At 35.8% G+C, this 16904-nt stretch overlaps 1 protein-coding gene across 3 annotated transcripts in view; it reads left to right on the top strand.

The window, feature by feature from the left end:
* Window positions 1-16904, top strand: part of TMEM131 (transmembrane protein 131) — a 92414-nt gene that overhangs the window by 36269 nt on the left and 39241 nt on the right. For all 3 annotated transcript variants that reach the window (XM_050332219.1, XM_050332221.1, XM_050332220.1), the window contains exons 5-11: window positions 8747-8870; window positions 9752-9868; window positions 10680-10802; window positions 11512-11592; window positions 14321-14471; window positions 14609-14665; window positions 15576-15637. In XM_050332219.1, the coding sequence (XP_050188176.1) occupies window positions 8747-8870; window positions 9752-9868; window positions 10680-10802; window positions 11512-11592; window positions 14321-14471; window positions 14609-14665; window positions 15576-15637 (715 nt within the window). The remainder of the gene's footprint in view (window positions 1-8746; window positions 8871-9751; window positions 9869-10679; window positions 10803-11511; window positions 11593-14320; window positions 14472-14608; window positions 14666-15575; window positions 15638-16904) is intronic.

Below are 16904 nucleotides of genomic sequence, written 5' to 3' on the forward strand. Positions count from 1 at the left end.
CAGCTTCAAGGAGAACAAACAGCCTCCAGGAACCTAGCTCCATGCTCTCTACCTTGCAGCTGGTTGCTGTTTTGGTTCTGACTTCTCTAAAACATAAATGAAAGGGAGGAGGAATCAAATTTGACAGCTTCATCAATGTACCTGTTTGTAATCAGTTCATCTGGAAAGTATTTCAGTCTTAACTTTTCCTACCAGTAATTGGTTACTGTGTATAAGTAGCTACAGTCCCTCTTCTTAGCAGTCAGAATTGGTTCTGGAGTTGGTGTTCATGGATGCAGCCTCTGTGCATGATTGATACTTTGATTAATGTAAACTGCAGTGAGAGCATTTCAAGTATTTTGTTAACAGTTCAACCTGGAAGAATGAAAACAGCCCAGGTATGCATTGCTTCCCCCATCCTCAACCAGTACAGCTGCTGGATGAAAGGCTGCTTTATTTACAGATAAACCACAGATTATTGATAAAAATATAGTACGCCTTTTCTGTTTGAAAAACTGTTGTACCATGTGACTACAGAGATGTGCAGGGAAGCTCCTGTGTATTGATGTGGTGTATACTCCTGTCTTTCTGAAAGAAAAGAAGCTGTAACTTTGTTTGCACAGAGTAGTTTTTCAGAAATAACCTCTATTAAAAAAAAAAAAAACAAAACCAATCCAATGTAATGTCACTAAATAACAAAGCTATATGAAAATGCCTCATTTTGCAGAATTTATCTGTGCTCAGTCTAACAAAATTGTAACCTTACTTCAGATTAAAGACAGAATAAGTCATTCTGTCCCCTCATCCTTTTTCCTTCAGAATTTCTTCTAGCTTTTGGTGTTGTGTATTTTTGTTGGTTTTTTCTAATGTCAGTAACTGGTCCTAGGTAAGAGCATATTGATTTTCTAAACTGAATAGCAAATTGCCTTGTGATAAGCCCTGCTCTACTACATTTCTGCTATAACAACATGAGGTTGTAGTTAACAAATCATACTGGTGACTGCAATACAAATGGAAAGTTGTAGAGCAGTGTGTTTTTTGTTACTGTAAACTTACCTATTGATTTGGTTTTAAAGTATTTTCTCTTCAGAATGTTAGAACTTTCTATTTCATAGTAAATCCAGAATTTGACATTTGAAATCTATTTTATGCACGTTTTTCTACTATGAATAAAGTGTGATGTGCTCTGAAATATTTTGCTTTTAAAGGTTATCTAGAGTTTGCGTGCTTATCTGAAGAAAACTACATGTGCTTCTTTGCTTTGTGGATTTCCAAAGACAATTCTCCCCCCCACACTTGCTAAAAGTAGATCCAAGACAGTATCATAAATACTTTAAGTTGTTCTTCATTGTATTTTGGCTTTTTATGTAAGCTGTTTGTGTCAGAGCTAAAAGCACTGAACAAATAGTGTTGATCTAGTACAGTGTTAAAGTAGCAACAAATCTCTTACTTTGGAATGGCTCTGTACAATAAATGCAGAACTGCACTGGAGGATTGCTGCCTTCTGTCAATTAAAATAGGAAATCTCTATGTTAGATCTTGATTCATTATGTGTTCCATAATGAATGAAATCCTCTTCTGGTTTATTAAAACTTCACTAAGATGTCAAAAGCAGTTTTAGAAGAGGTTTAGATATGGAACCCCAAAGTTCAGTTTAAAATCTGTGAGCCAGCTAGAAGAAATCCTGAGTAACTCAGCCTTAGGGTGAGAACAAGCTGCAGGTGCCAAGCACCTTGAAAGTCAACTCATGCATATTTAAACTTTTGAGGTTTTTTGCCTTTTAAAACAGACAGGGTTTTCACATTCAAATTCTGGCTTTTCGGTCTTTGTTATTCATGGGTTTTAGGAAAGACATAAAATGCATATTTAGTTTTTGAATGAGTACTAGAGAGTGTTTTGTTAATAGGTAGCATGTAGCACTTAATGGAGCAAACTTGTTCAAAGTTTGTGTTTGTGTTGAGCTATCAACATGTGTCATGCCTAAGCTAAAGAAAGTTTTCATATTTAATTTCAGTTGGAAGCTAAGTAATTCTTCCTGTGACGTTTTTGGCCTGCTAAGAGTGTGTAGGTTTAATCAGATGTTTCAAAAACATGCCGATTTGAGCAGAAATAATATTTAATAAAAGTTACACTGCCTAGAGATCTCAGAAAATGAAAACCTGTATTAAGTTGATAAATAGGTGTTGTTGACACACTTTCTGTGTTCCACCTGGAGATGAGATGGCCTTATACTTCTGGTTTATAATAGTTGGGGTTTTTTAATGCTGTTTTAATATGAAACAAACACTGCCATATTCTGCTACTTTGAAGGCAGTCCAGGTAATCTCACATTTATCAAGGGAAATGTATGCTGAATGTTAGGATATGCAAATCTTTAGTTCACTTGAAGAAATCCCAAATGTTCTCTGTATATATTAAGCCTCTGGGAATGGGATGGAACTGTTGCAGGTTATCCCCTCTTACTGCGCCAGGGGACTGCTTGGACTAAGTGTGGAATACTCATTTGGTTATTTAATGTGTAAACCTCTTGCTTGTGTTTCTGAAGCAAGACCAGTCTTTTTCTGGAACAAATTCTGCAACATCTTGGATATTGGAGATTCAATGCTTTAAAGAAAACAAGCAAAAAACCCTCCACCTAAAACCGAGCTCCACAACTAGTTGACTTCATTCTTGTTCCTTGTATTCTTCCTTTTAAAATGTTACTCTCCTCTGTTGTTAAATGGAAATGGAATAACCGAGGTGTTCCATGGTTACTGGTACAAACAGTAACCATAATTTCATCTTCCATAGCTTTGGGACTTGGTTGCTCAGAGGCTATTTTGGAAGAACAGTCATTACCTATATGGCTTTCTATGTTTAAGATAGGTCTTCATATTAGAGGTCCTGCAGGTGGCCCATGTGAATGAAGGCTGTTGCAGAGCAGTTTATATTCAGTTCTTGCTCCTACTTTGTAGGTGAATGTGGATCTTCACAGATCTTGATACATTGCCTTCATCTTTATTAATTCAACTCTGACTGTATCAAAAGTAAAGTTTAAGTTCTTCACAACTAAGTTTTTTGGTAGAAGTAGCTTTTGATAATGGAGCAGTTAGGCACTTTGGGTACTTTTAGAACACTGACACAATATAAGCAAGAATTGCTTACCATCAAAATTTTAAAATGTGGAATTATTTTAAAGATGAAGTTGACATCTTACCCCTATTTCATAGAAATTATTGCTAATGTATGAAACGATACTTTTGGCAACAGTAATATTTTGATAGTTGATCAGCATATGCTTCTGTGGTGAATGGAGGTTCTTGCTTCACTCAGTTTGAGCAAGGTCACATTCTCAGAACTTTCTCATTGGTAGGCCAGTATTCTGAAGTTCTGTTGATTAACAATGTCATTGCATTTCCTTTGAAGTGTTTTTGTTAGGGGATTTTTGTAATGGTTTTGTGTTTCTTGTTTGTGAGCTGTAGTATTTAGCACGATATTCTATGGAAGATTTTGCTGGCCTTGAAAGCAATTGCTTGGCAATGTTCAGATATTTGAGAGCTTCTTGCAGGTCTGGAGACCATATGTTACTTTGGATAACATAAGAGACATCTTTTATTCTGGTAGCTTTAAGGACAGGATAGTGTCAGAATGGGTAAAGATCTGGAGAATACAGCTGTGCTGAATCTGTCTTAAAATGCATCCCTTTGAATCTAGACCGCACTGCTTTCAGTTATACTTCTAACTGCATCAACCAAGAACAAGAAAACCAAGGCAAAGAGACATTTAAAAAGTAAAGGCATATAATGAATATGTTATATTGCAGTGAAAACTAAATTCCACCCTTGTAAGGCTTTCCTGCTGTAAAAATGTATGGGAGGAGTAGCATGGGAAGAGAATGATATTGTTAACAGTTTAACTATTTGAAAATTTCCTGAACTATAGAAGAAATGTTTGTATAGACTAGATATGGTAGATATAAATGTCCTTAAAACCATGGGAGTTACTTTAAGTAACATAAGGTTAGTATAAGTTTAGCAAATTGGTCTGTTTTCTTTGAGGACTCTAATCTCTTACCAATAAATAGTGGATACTTTTAGCAGCTAGAGAGTTTATTCAAATCACTGGTTTTCTTACAGTTTAAACAAGTATATTTACAATTGGTGAAAGGACCTGTAAGTTGTGTCTAATGTAGAGCCAAATGTTTACACAGTACATTGGATACGCTTGTAATGTGTGAGAGTTTGAGATTGTTGGAATTTTAAAGAAATGTTGCAAAATGAAACTTTCATTTCCCGTGGATTTTTTTAAATGTGAGAAAGTGTTGACAGTGTGTTGATATTTTGTCCAGATCTACTGCAGGTTTTGGTCACATATCATGCTAGAGTATGAAATGCTGCCAAAACGAGTAAGAGTTAGATTACACCTAAATTACACCTTTAGGTTAATTCTGACCACACTTGGTGACATGGTTGGATAAAATCTACTTACTGGCGTTTTATGTATGGGGGTTTGCTAACTGTTTAAAAAAAGGTATGATTTAGTTATATGGAATCTAAGATTCCTAACATAAAATGGGGTATTTGCTCCGCTTATTATGGTACATGGACACAAACTTTTTGCCAAGTATAATACAAAAGAGCTTTCTCTCCTTGTTAAAAGGCGGTAAAGTTGGGAAGCTAAGAAACAAGTAGGCTAGTACCTATGTAAACCCAAAGCCCTTCTGTTTTCTTTGCTTTTCTGAGTTGGGGATGCATTTGCATACTCCAGCATATGTGCTCCAGTTACTCTGATTTCAGTTAAAGAAGCCACTTGCCTGTGTCACTCAACCAGCGATGAAATAGGAAGAATTCTCTAGTCATGAATTCTCTGGTTTTATACATCATGCAGGCTTCCTTTCTATAAGGAATCACCATTTTTGTCAAAATGGGCACAAAAGGCATTCTCTTTCAGTCTCTACATGTAACCTTGTATAACCAGTTCATTTTTTTCTTTTAATTAAAAGTAGGTGGATACATGACGAGTCAACACCCAAGTTCTTACTGTTGCAGCTTGCTCACTCTCATCCTTTGACTGGAGAACTGTCTTCAGTGGTTCAGGGAGTTCCCAAGCTGTGTATTTAGAGGCTAGGAGAGTGTTCTGGGCACCTGACTTTGTATGATTTTCACATTACAGTTTTGCCTTCTAGGCGTCTGTGCTATTCACCCCTGTCTGATAGGACACTGTATGACAGGATACTGATTTAACCCATAATTTAACCCACTTCTGATATGTTGGGTGATGACTAGTCTTACACATGTTTCCACAATGGCCAGAGATGCTAAATGAAAAACATTCTTGTAAAACTCTCAAATTCATTAGGAATTTATGGGGATTGAATCTTGAGTATATTTACATATTTTCCCAGCATTTCAAAATATAACTGAAGCTTTTGGTTGACCTCAGTTCTCTCTCCAGTCTCATTAGAAAGAATAGGGGATGAAACAAGAAGAATGTATCTGCTGAATTTATATCCTTTTGCTCTTCAGTAATACATTTGTATCATAAATCAAGTGAGCATTTTACAGAGGTATTTAAACCATGTACAGTAAGAAGAAAATTAATTGCTCTTTTAAAAGGGCATTTTCTCAATCCATATTTGCTTCACAGTGAGTAGCTAGATATTTTTGCAAGTCAGATTTGAGCCAATAACTCAAGGATTCATTTCCCCAAAATTTGAAACAGCTGATTTCCATTGTTAAAGGAATCTACCTCTTGATCCCTGGAGTAGCAGTTAATTCCATTACAAGGACGCACTTACTATAACTGCAGATTCCAACTCAGACTTTGGAAGGAGTTGAGTTGCAGAAGTAAGGAAACAGAACACAGGCATCTACCCATTTGAACAGGCTCCTCCCCCTTTTTAATTACCATCATCTCATCTTGGTTGTGGTATCAGGTTTTTTATCAGTGTAGGTGGACCTAACATTATGCAGGGACATAGGATCAGGAGCAAAATCTTACATGCTTTGACAGTTCATGTTTGCCTGAAGGTGTGTGTCTGTACGAGCTTCTCACAGTGAAAAGTACTAGCTGTGACCGCTCCAGGAAATTCTGCTGTAAAATTTGGCATCAGGTAACGCTGTACTTGTGCAGATCATTGCAATCTGATAATCTACAGCTTGGAGAGCATCCCTTATGAGACTACTGCTTTGAATGTATGTTAATTAAGGGTGTCTGGAGCCTGCTGCTCTATCTGGATTTTACCATGTCTGGTAGCAGAAAAACAGGTGAGGTTTATGAAGTCCTGTTTCTGTAGATTTGGCTGACATCAAGCTTAAAGGAATATAAGGGAAGCTGTATCTCAGCCAAATGTAGTACTAGATTCATTGTTTCAAAATCAGGAAAATGATCAGCAAAATAGTAAAATAAAACACAGTCCTAACAACAGGATTCCTTTTAAGTGCCTTCTACCTTTATCACTTATAATAGTACCATGGTACTTTAGTCTGGAATAGGAAGTTAGTGAGCTGTGGTGTCAGTCATGGCTGTTTGTTTTCATAAATTTATCCTCTCAAATAGACTAATAGTCCCTTCTTTTCAGAACTGTAAAAGCATGAAGGCCTTAAAAGATTGTTAATATTTGTAATATTTCCTAGATAATGAGTTTTACTTCCTTTCTGACAGGAACAGACTGGTGTTTCAGTATTGCTAGTTCATTCAGCATAGTTTTCTTGGCTTTGTAGTGTTTCACACGTGACGCATCATAAAAAGTGTCACTGAAGTCAACCCTGATTTTAGGTTTTCAGTACATAGCTGGTTCTCTGTAGAGACCACAGGTGATAGAGTGTCATTTGCTCACAGTGCTTAAAATCTACCTCATCTCTCACTTACTGCTGTTGTGGCTGTAAGGAACTGTTTTGCTTGATTCTTGTTTTCAGCTCTTAGCTCCTCTTATGAAGCTTGAAGTGTTTTGTAATAGAGGAGAAGGATGATTTCCCCTTCTTGGGGAGCTGCTGAACATGCTGTGAGAAAGAGAAGTATCCAGAAACTGCACTGTGGCAAGCAGAAGAGTTGCACCAAGATGCTGGGAGCACATCTTCCACTAAGGAGAATGAGAAATAGCAATGAGAGCTAGAGAACGGACAGTTGACCCTCAGGAGAGACTCAAAGAGCTTTCTTCAGTGTTAGGAGAGGTTGACTGTTTTATTTCTTCTCCTTTTTTTTATTTTGATGTTGATAAAATCAGAGAGTACTTGACCACTTTGTTTAAACAAGGAATTTGCTGCAAATGCGCTGACTGTTATACAAGCTTGCTTATGCCTTTCATAGTTAACAACCAGAAAAAATCCTCAAGGCCATCAGTACTGATGTCAGTGAAGGAGTGTTTGAAGCAGTGGGCTCAGAATTCTGGGAGTGCTGAGTAACTCCCTATCAGCAGACACTTTTTTTGCTGGTGTGGTTTTGCATGTGTTTGGTGTTGCAGTGGTGAGTAGCAAAGAGATTTACAGTAGTAGAGTGCAGATATATTTTTCTGTTAGTGAGGATGCTGTTTATTGATGGTTAGTAATTGTGTCTTTGAATTAATGGCATGGTCTTTAGCATCTGTCTCTTTAGCCCATGTTTCATAAGTAGGAGGTTCTGTCATCGCAATCACTTTGTAAATTGTAATGTAGTTTGATTATTGTTAATAAATTCTCCATTCAATGGAGCCTTTAATTTACAGCAAACTTATATTCCTTTGTGTGTTGGGAACACCCCCCTCCAAGCTGAAACACCATGAATGCAATAACACTTAGTAATTTGGCCTGTTAAAGTTAATTGAGGAGAGTAGAACAGCTGCCTATTGCTGGTCATCATCACTTCAGGTATTATAGGTAGTAATTCTTATGGATAGTTGTGCTGTCCTTGCAATGTTTGGGGCAAGTGACATGGGAGAGAGTTGAGTTAACTGTTTTTAATTCCAGAATTCAAAATTGAGCAATTTATAATCTACATGCTTTATTAGTGCTTTGTGCTGGTGCTTAACATGTATGTGTTAAAAGGCGTGAAAAAAAATTCTGAAAAGACAGTAAAGTCTGAAAAATAGCCCGTGAAACTGGAGCATCTATTGTCACCTCAGGTGTTGGAAGCAAAACCAAGCCTAAATCTTGTGTCAAATAAATTGTTAGCATGTTTTGTTAGTGAAATTGTGCTGTTGTTTAACTGTGTGACTACCATGTTTTAGGGTTCTTAAATTCCAGAATTTATTTCAAGCATTTATTTTCTTCCTTAAGGTATGAGTTCAACAATATACATATAAAAAAGTTGTTGCTACACATGTCTGCCTACTTAATTCTGTAGACCATGTTACAAAATATGATGCCAGAGAAATTCTGGGTTCTGAGTAAAACTGCTTAAAATCTATCATGGAAAAAATTGGCGTTTCAAATTTTGTCAAGGGAGTGTTCTGTTTATTTTAAGTTGCTGTGTACACCCTGTCTTAAGATAATTATTTAGAGGTTCCAGCATAGAAATAGAAAACTTGGGCTGTTGTGATTCTGAAGTAAAAATGTGACAAAAGAATTTCATAAGGATGATTCAACATTAAGTAAGCCTTCAGGAAAAGTAAGCAATAAAATAATAGAAAAGATGTTAACTAAGTAATTTATCTAAGTACAATGTATGCATTGCTTGAAAAAAAGCATTAACTGCAAAGTTCTATTGTCTGTATGCATCACTTTTATGCTCCTGTCTGGTTTAATGGGAAAAAGCCCAGTGCTCTATTGTCTAGATTTCTGACGCTTTGAAAATATTTTCTGTGTTTTGACAGGCCAGTTGGAATGCCAAAAATGGAAAAAGTTTACCTACATAACCCTAGCTCAGAAGAAACAATTACATTAGTATCAATATCTGCTACAACATCACATTTTCATGCATCGTTTTTCCAAAATAGGGTAAGTTATTTTGCTTTCTCAAAATGAACTTTTCTTCCCCCTCTCCAGGCTGAATGAGAGCTTCTTTAAAGAGCAACTTGCTGCAATAATGACATACCTAAAAGTATTAAGGTACTGCAGTTCTTCGTCTCATATCAGAATAAATTTGAACTGAACACAGAAGCATTAGGACTTCTGACTATGTTGGAAATGCATATTGTAATTGAAGGTCTCTTTGCTGCTGGGGTGACTGCATTGCCTTAGAGCACCTACAGGAACAAACTGTTCCAATAATTTTTCTGAAAATTCTAAGTCAGGTGAAGTAGTGTTAGTGTGAAGTAGTCACTCCAATGCACCAACAGCTGTAAGTAATCACGTTACAGGAACTTGCATGATCAAAAGCATGGTATCACCAGGGTTAAATCTTAACCACATTGTTTTCAGATATAGTCCTCTAGTTTCAGTTTTGTCTGCAGGGCCTGTGGCTTAGCAGGGGCCATATAAACATTAAAAACTTCAGAAAACCTGTCTATAAACAACCTTTCTCATTTATGGAAGTCTTGAAGTAATTGTTTTTCTCCAGTGATCTGTGAACTGTCAGACTAAAATATTTCTGTGATAAGCTGAACTCAGAATTTAACATAAAAATTCAATTAAATATGATCCTGCACTAGATAATAGTTGTAAAATATTGGTATTTTTGTTATTTTTTACAGATTTTATTTGTCTGAAACTTCTACTCCTTTTTTTCCAAATCTGCAGTAGACTTTCTAACTTCAGTATTTCTGTAAAGAACATAAGAGATCTTCTGTAGCACAAAGCCCATTGTTCATCTGCACAGTGTAATGTCTTCAGTAAACAGTTTTGCTTATCGCTCTGCTTGCTTCCTTTATTTTTTTCAGAAAATTCTTCCAGGAGGGAATACATCCTTTGATGTAGTTTTCCTCGCAAGAGTAGTGGGAAATGTAGAGAACACTTTATTTATTAACACTTCTAATCATGGGGTATTTACTTATCAGGTAAGAGAATTACACTGTTTCAGAAAAAGTTGTGCGAATCAAAGCAGTATCTATTATGGGACACTTAACCATCCAAGGATATTTGCACAATAATCCTGGATTGTTCATTTGGGGATTTTTTCCCATCAACCTAGTTGAAGAAATTTCCATCCCTGCTGCTTTTAACACAAAAATACACCATTGTAAATATCTGTAGGGCAGTACTGTAAGCCAGATCGATGAAATTATGTAGGATTTAAAACCCTCCCAACACCTTTTTTGTGTGTTATTTTTGTGGCTTATTGTAGTGATCTGGCTCATTCTGTAGCTCTGTGTTCATCTGATCCTGTGACAAGACACTGCTGTTCATTAGGCTGGCAAAAAGTCACTCGTGTTACTCACTTGAGATTCAGAAAGATAAACCAGACAGATGAGAGAGAATGAAAAGTGAAAAAAAAAAAAAAAGATAAATATTCTTGTTGAAAGATTATGACTATGACAATGTTTTGCAAACAGCAACAGAAACGCTTCCCATATGGATAGTTTCATAACGGTATGATTAATCTATAGCTGGTATTTAGTGTTTAAGAATGTCAGAAAAAAGGTGGTATATTTGACTTCCTTTTTTCTCAATATGTCAGTGTAAGTAAGTAGTAGTTGTAAGAAACAGCCTTTTACTGCAAGCGATACTGGTTTAAAATGTTTGGTCAGAAGTATACTATAAAATTAATCAAAAGAGTACATGGTGGATTACTAAAACTGGTGAGCATATTTTAGGCTCTGCAGCAATTGCATACAGCTACTTAAGCTTCTGTTTCTTTTTCTGAACCAGGTGTTTGGCATTGGAGTTCCGAACCCCTATCGATTGCGCCCGTTTATTGGGGCACGAGTTCCTGTAAATAGCAGTTTTTCTCCTATAATAAATATCCATAACCCCCACAGTGAACCTTTGCAGGTGAGCCTAAGAGGAAAATCAGTAAATGCTCATTTATGATATTAAACTGAAATTTTTATTTTGATACTTCTTAAAATTCTGTTTGAATTTTAAAGCTGTTTGAGGTCAAGTCTTTCATATTGTGTAAATTTTTTTGTGTTCAAATGCAAGTCAGTTCTAGAAATTGTAGATAATAATCACAGATCTCCTAATTTGCTAAATTGAGGTTTTGCAGTAAAATATCAGTTTTTAACATGGTTATAGTAACTGTAAAATAAAGATTTAAACTTCACTGGTAATTTAGAAGAGTATTGAAACTTCACTGGTAATTAGGAAGAATATTGAAGCAAACAATGTTGAATAGATCTTGTGCTTTTGATTCAGTGATGCCTCTTAGCTTCCTTCTACCTGTTCTGCACAGCATGAGGTGTTTTTAAGGTGTAGCCTAGTATGTAATGTTGGCAAGCATTCTTATGTTAAGGCAGGATTGATGTCTTTACCTAACCAAATTCTGACTCTATTAAGTAAGTGATCCACAAACTATGAAATGCTATAGGAGGACATAAAGGGTAGCACTAGCAAATGGCTGTATCGTCACTAAAGTGAATTTATAAGATACTCCAGTAATCAAATAGTCACTAAGCTATGCTACTGCATGTGATAATACCTGATAACTAGAATAGGATCCCTTTAAAGCTGAGTGCTAATGATTTCCTGTTATCCACCTCAGGTGGTAGAAATGTATTCCAGTGGAGGTGATCTCCATTTAGAGCTTCCAACAGGCCAGCAGGGAGGAACGAGGAAGCTATGGGTGAGTAGTCATGTCTTGCAGCACTCATTGTGTTTTGATGAGTTCAGGCTTTGGGGTTTTTTACTAACTTCGTTTTTTGCTGTGTGATCATTTAAATACCCCATAAAAATGGAAATAATAACAGGGTCTGTTACTGTAAAGGGAGTAGGAACCAAATGAAAGGTTTAATTAAGTAAGCCATATGTATTGAGCTGTGCTTTTTTGAACTGCAAAGAACAAAATGATTCCCAGTAGAATAAAGTACACCTACCTGAGCTTTCAGGACAATGTAGTCCTGAAGGCCTGTGAGCTGGATCTAACCCACAGAAAAAAAATACGTGTTTTGTTTGATTTGTTGGTTATGGGGTTTTTGTGTTGGGTTTTTTTGTTAGTGGTGTTTTTTAACTCAAAGTCCTTCTTGCAAATTACTACAAATGCACAGATAGGTTGAAAATGCAGCTGAACAAAATTAGGGAAGAAAGTCCTATTAAGCACTACAAAATAAAACCCAGCAGTTTCTCTAGCTGGAGTAAATCCCTAGATCATGAGTTGAGAGTGGCTGGAAACTGTTCTGGAAAATATTCTTACATGGATGCCCTGCATGCCCCTCTTTACTCTCTGGTGCTAGAGACAGGGTAGTGGGTTGAATTGACTCCTGGTCTGGCTTGTTAAATCTGTTTTGTTGTGTTCTTCACTTAATATACTTTTGATAGTAACATATAGTATAGTTATATACCATGTATAGTATATATATAGTAAATATAGTAACACCTACTGATATCTTTAAGTAAATATTTAAGAAATACAATATAGAAGCACCCTGAAGATAAAGTTTTGGCTTTATGCTGTATGTCACGCTGTTGGTAATGTCCATCTGTCACATGACAGTTTAATTTGTTGTAAGATTAAAGCCAGGATATTGCCAAGTGTGCTATGAAGGACAGACACAATACTTAATTCTTGTCTTTTCTGGAGAAAGTCCATTGGAATCACAGTGTTTTAGTGTTAGATACAAAAATTGAAAGTAAGTATTAACACAGATCGCAAACATTTTAAAAAATACAGTGGAAAGGCTTAACAGATGCTCAGGGTTAGATGTAAACATGAAATGGGATTTTAAAAGATGAAGCTCCTAATGTTTTGACACTGTTTTAGTCAAATTGCATTACTTCTAAAGATAGACACTTACTTGTTGTCAAAAGAACTCAAGAGGAATGTTTTTCAGAGCATGTAGCTTTTCAGCTTCTCTGGGCCAGGTTGCCAGTTAAAGCACTGGTGACTTGCATATGAAAGCTTTCAGTGTCTTCCACAGACTAATCCTCTTGTTTCTCCTATCAGCCATTGGTATTTCAAAACAATAAGGCAAATAGAAGAAGTCAAACCAGTAGGAGAAAACACCCAGATACATCATTGTGTTGGCTATGTCTAGCTACACTGCAGTTAGAAAAAGCTGCAAAGTAGAAGAAATTATTTGAAATATGGTGACAGTACTTTTGACATATGGATTGACATAATTGTCTAAAATTATTCTGGTGCCAAATGTTTGGATGATTGGATGAAGCAGTCTGCATATGCAGGAGTATTTTTGTAATCACTCTTCAAAGTTACTTCAGGGATCCAGCCAACTTTGTATCTGTGCTTACACATATGGAAGAGTCAGATCATATCCTTTGAAACATTAATGAATGGCTGCATTATGTTGGATTTGTGAATGAGTGTGAAAACAGAACTTGAAAGCTTCTTGGTTTGATATTTAGCAGTTTTCAAAGAATGCATCTGCAGACATTGTGCCATAGGAAATATGGCTCGACCTCCAGAATGCATTGGTGTGAGTTTCAACTACAGAGAGCACAGCAGAGGTGTATAAAACAATGGGTTACTTCCTGTCCAGTTTCCTACATCAGAAACACAAAATAAGCGGCCAATTGAAACAATATCAATCATTGCAAGGACTACTCATCCAAAATTCCTACTTTCTGTTGTATCTGTTTGCACTTAAAGTATAGGAGGTTCCAAATTTCAAATCAAGGTTTTCATCTTCTATTAAAAAAAAAAAAAGAAAAAATCCAATCCTCAGATCTTCTGTAAAGTGATTGGGAAGGCTGTCCGATGTCGCTATTTCAGTTACAGAGCTGAAGTTAGTCTTTTGCTGCAACTGTGTCCACCAAATACAGAAAGGCTTGTCTTCCAAATCCTGAATGCAGATTGGAACTGATGGAATAGGCATGGTATAGAAACTAAAACGCATTTTGACTTTTTGCTGTAATTTACATGATGATTCCACAAGCTTCTGGCTACTTGGAGTTCTGCGCTATTTCAGTTTGTGTTCAGGACTGAAACCGTATGGCTTGTGTCTGCTTTGCAGAAAAAACAATTAGGATATGCAAACCCAATATTTGATGTTACGGTACTCAACAACATTTTTATGAACAACTTTTGTTTATTGGTAGAATTCTGTTAATTTAGTCTACTGACTTTTACCACAGATTAATACATAAAACTTAGAATTGGGACGTGGAAGTTCTCTTGCATATGCCTGTTTTTAATCAGTGTCATATTACATGTTTACAACTATATTAATTTAATTTATAAATTAAAGGGTAATTTTAATAATATGGAGTCTACTTTCTGCTTTGGCAAGTTTTTCTTTTAATACAATTATACTCAATGCTTCTATTGTAATTATTTGGTATGACAACTTTTTTTGTAATTACTGGACTCTCATAAGTGTGCTTTGATTAATTATCAGGAAATACCTCCCTATGAAACAAAAGGAGTGATGAGAGCCAGCTTTTCTTCAAGAGAAGCAGATAATCATACAGCCTTCATTAGAATAAAAACAAATGCCTCAGACAACACAGAATTTATCATTCTCCCTGTTGAAGTAGAAGTTACAACAGGTTTGTAGAAGAGTGGTTGTTTTTGTTGATTTTGTTTTGTTTTGTGGTTTTGATTGAGTGGGGTTTGTTTTTTTTTTTCAAATTAATTAACCCTTAGTATAATAAAAATTAGTAACTTTTTTTTTCTTTCCTTGAAGCACCAGGAATCTATTCATCAACAGAAATGCTAGATTTTGGTACACTACGAACACAAGGTAAAGTATTCTTCAGGTCTCAAAGTATTTATAAGGAGTAGGGTGGGGAAGGGAAAGCCCAGTTGTCTTTGTATTGTTCACTTTTTAAAAGACTGATAACAGCGTGTTACAACAGTGCACAGATATATTCACCTGCAAGTATACTTGAGATGTGTACAAGCAAACAGTAGTTTGCACACCTGGTTCTAGGTCTAGTAATAACATTAGTCTCACACAGTTGTACATGACTTAATCTGAAAACCATTTTAGTTTACTTAGTTTGTGAACTTGTTTTGAAGTACTGCCTTACATCTGCATAAGTTTTAATGTTTCCAGACACAGGGAATAGTGAAGGTGTGCAAACTTAATCAAATCTGTTATTTATGAGAAGATTTTTTTCAAGTATCACTTACACATTTGTGCTTAACATTAATTAAATTAATACTGCTTGGTGAAGTAAAATACACACATTGGAAAGTTGTGAAACTGAAGATATCTTTTGAAACTGTAAAAGATATTTGTTACTGAAGAAAAACAGGATCATACCTTTTCTCAGCTAAGATAGTTTCTGAAGTACTTTTCTTTGCAACTTCCTTAACATACAAAGATTTTACATGTAAGATTAGTTTCTGCTGGTGCCTCTTGCAAAATCATTCATTGTAGTATTTTTAGCCTGTTTGTTTCATAGTGTGCTACAAATGAGAGTAGTTAGCTGAAGCATGTAGTACCTACTAATACACAAAAATGCAGTTTTAAGTGTGTCAGTTTCTTAGGACTAGCTATTTAGACTGGCTGTTCTGTCATGTTAGTCTTAACTTTTTAACACTGAAGAGTGGATTTATTTGAGGAACCAGCAAGTGCAGATGACTTTGTATATGTTTCTTATATTAAAATAGCCTAATAACTGGATGTGTTTGTTGTTCTTTAACAGATCTGCCAAAAATTTTAAATCTGCATTTATTAAATTCAGGAACAAAAGATGTGCCAATTACAGTAAGTTTTATTTCCTTTCAATTTGAAACTTTCTGTTTGGATTTAGTTTCATAAAAACTGATCATTCACAGGTTCACCATGCAGTGTTCAGAATTAGAAGCTAGGTGATGTGGGACTGAAAATGTAACTTGAGAGCAAGACAAATAATTTTTGTGCATGGTAAAATTAATTTCCTTCGTAGCCTTCTTTGAACGCTTGGATGCTTTGAACAGCATTTATAGACTGTGCTGAACTTTTGAAAGCTTTTATACTTGAGAGCAGTAACTCATTTTCATTGAATGAGATTAATGCAGAGTCTGTGAGATTCTTTGTCCTCATCACACACAGATCACATTTACACATCAGTATAAAAAGTGTTTGCCCAACATAATCTTTTAAGATAAGCGAAGAGTAGCTTTCAGGAGCTGACTGTAAAATGACCCTTGTTTTCTTGAGCTTATCTACTTTGTACCTTGAAATAAGAAAAAAACCCAAACACTCTAGAGCCCTTTCCTTTCTCCATCCTAAGATCTCTGAAGCTGGATGTGAACTGCAGCCAGCTTCAGAATTCTAGAGTTTGGATTTTCTGTTTTCTGGTTTTATTACAGAGTTTTGGCTCTAGTCTGGTAGTCTGCCTTTGTTCATTCATACCTTTTTCCTGTGTGATTTTTCTCATTGCCCACTATTTTCTCACTTCTTCCTTCTCCCCTTCCTGTCTTCCTTGTTTTCCAGATTTAGTTGTGTAGCTAGCTAGCTATACCTTGTCCCAGTGCACTTCAAAAAGTGTTGAAGTGTTGAAAAGAAACCAGAGAAGCCAGAAGAATGACTGAAGGATTGGCAGAGGTTTCTTACTGAGCTCTTGGAGACAATTTGTGTGTTTGTAAAGCTTATAGCTGTAACTATAAGGAACAGCATTTTCATAGTACAGATCTAACAAAACCTTAGAGATTTAAAGTAGAAACAGTAGTCCATTGCAATGTTTGCTAAGTTGTTATTCACTAATCATTTTCAAGTCAACAGAAACTTACAGTATAGTGCAAACAGAATTTAATTCACTGACTTCTTAATGCTTTATTGCATTTATGAGGTCAGATGATCCTATAAAGTCTCTCCTGGCTTTGTAAGCTATGACCTAGCTTCCATTGAGGTTTTTTTTTAAAAAAAAAAAACTGTACATGATTTTTACAATCAGAAGGTTGGTAAATTTATTATTTTTCCAGCTAGGTCTGCATGCCCATTTTCTTAAATTTGACAGGATTTTGGCATAGGGATGGTTTCTCGTGGTTGG

This window comes from Myiozetetes cayanensis, unplaced genomic scaffold (assembly GCF_022539395.1).
Source record: "Myiozetetes cayanensis isolate MyiCay16 unplaced genomic scaffold, myiCay2020 scf5-8, whole genome shotgun sequence".
Classification (NCBI taxonomy): domain Eukaryota; kingdom Metazoa; phylum Chordata; class Aves; order Passeriformes; family Tyrannidae; genus Myiozetetes; species Myiozetetes cayanensis.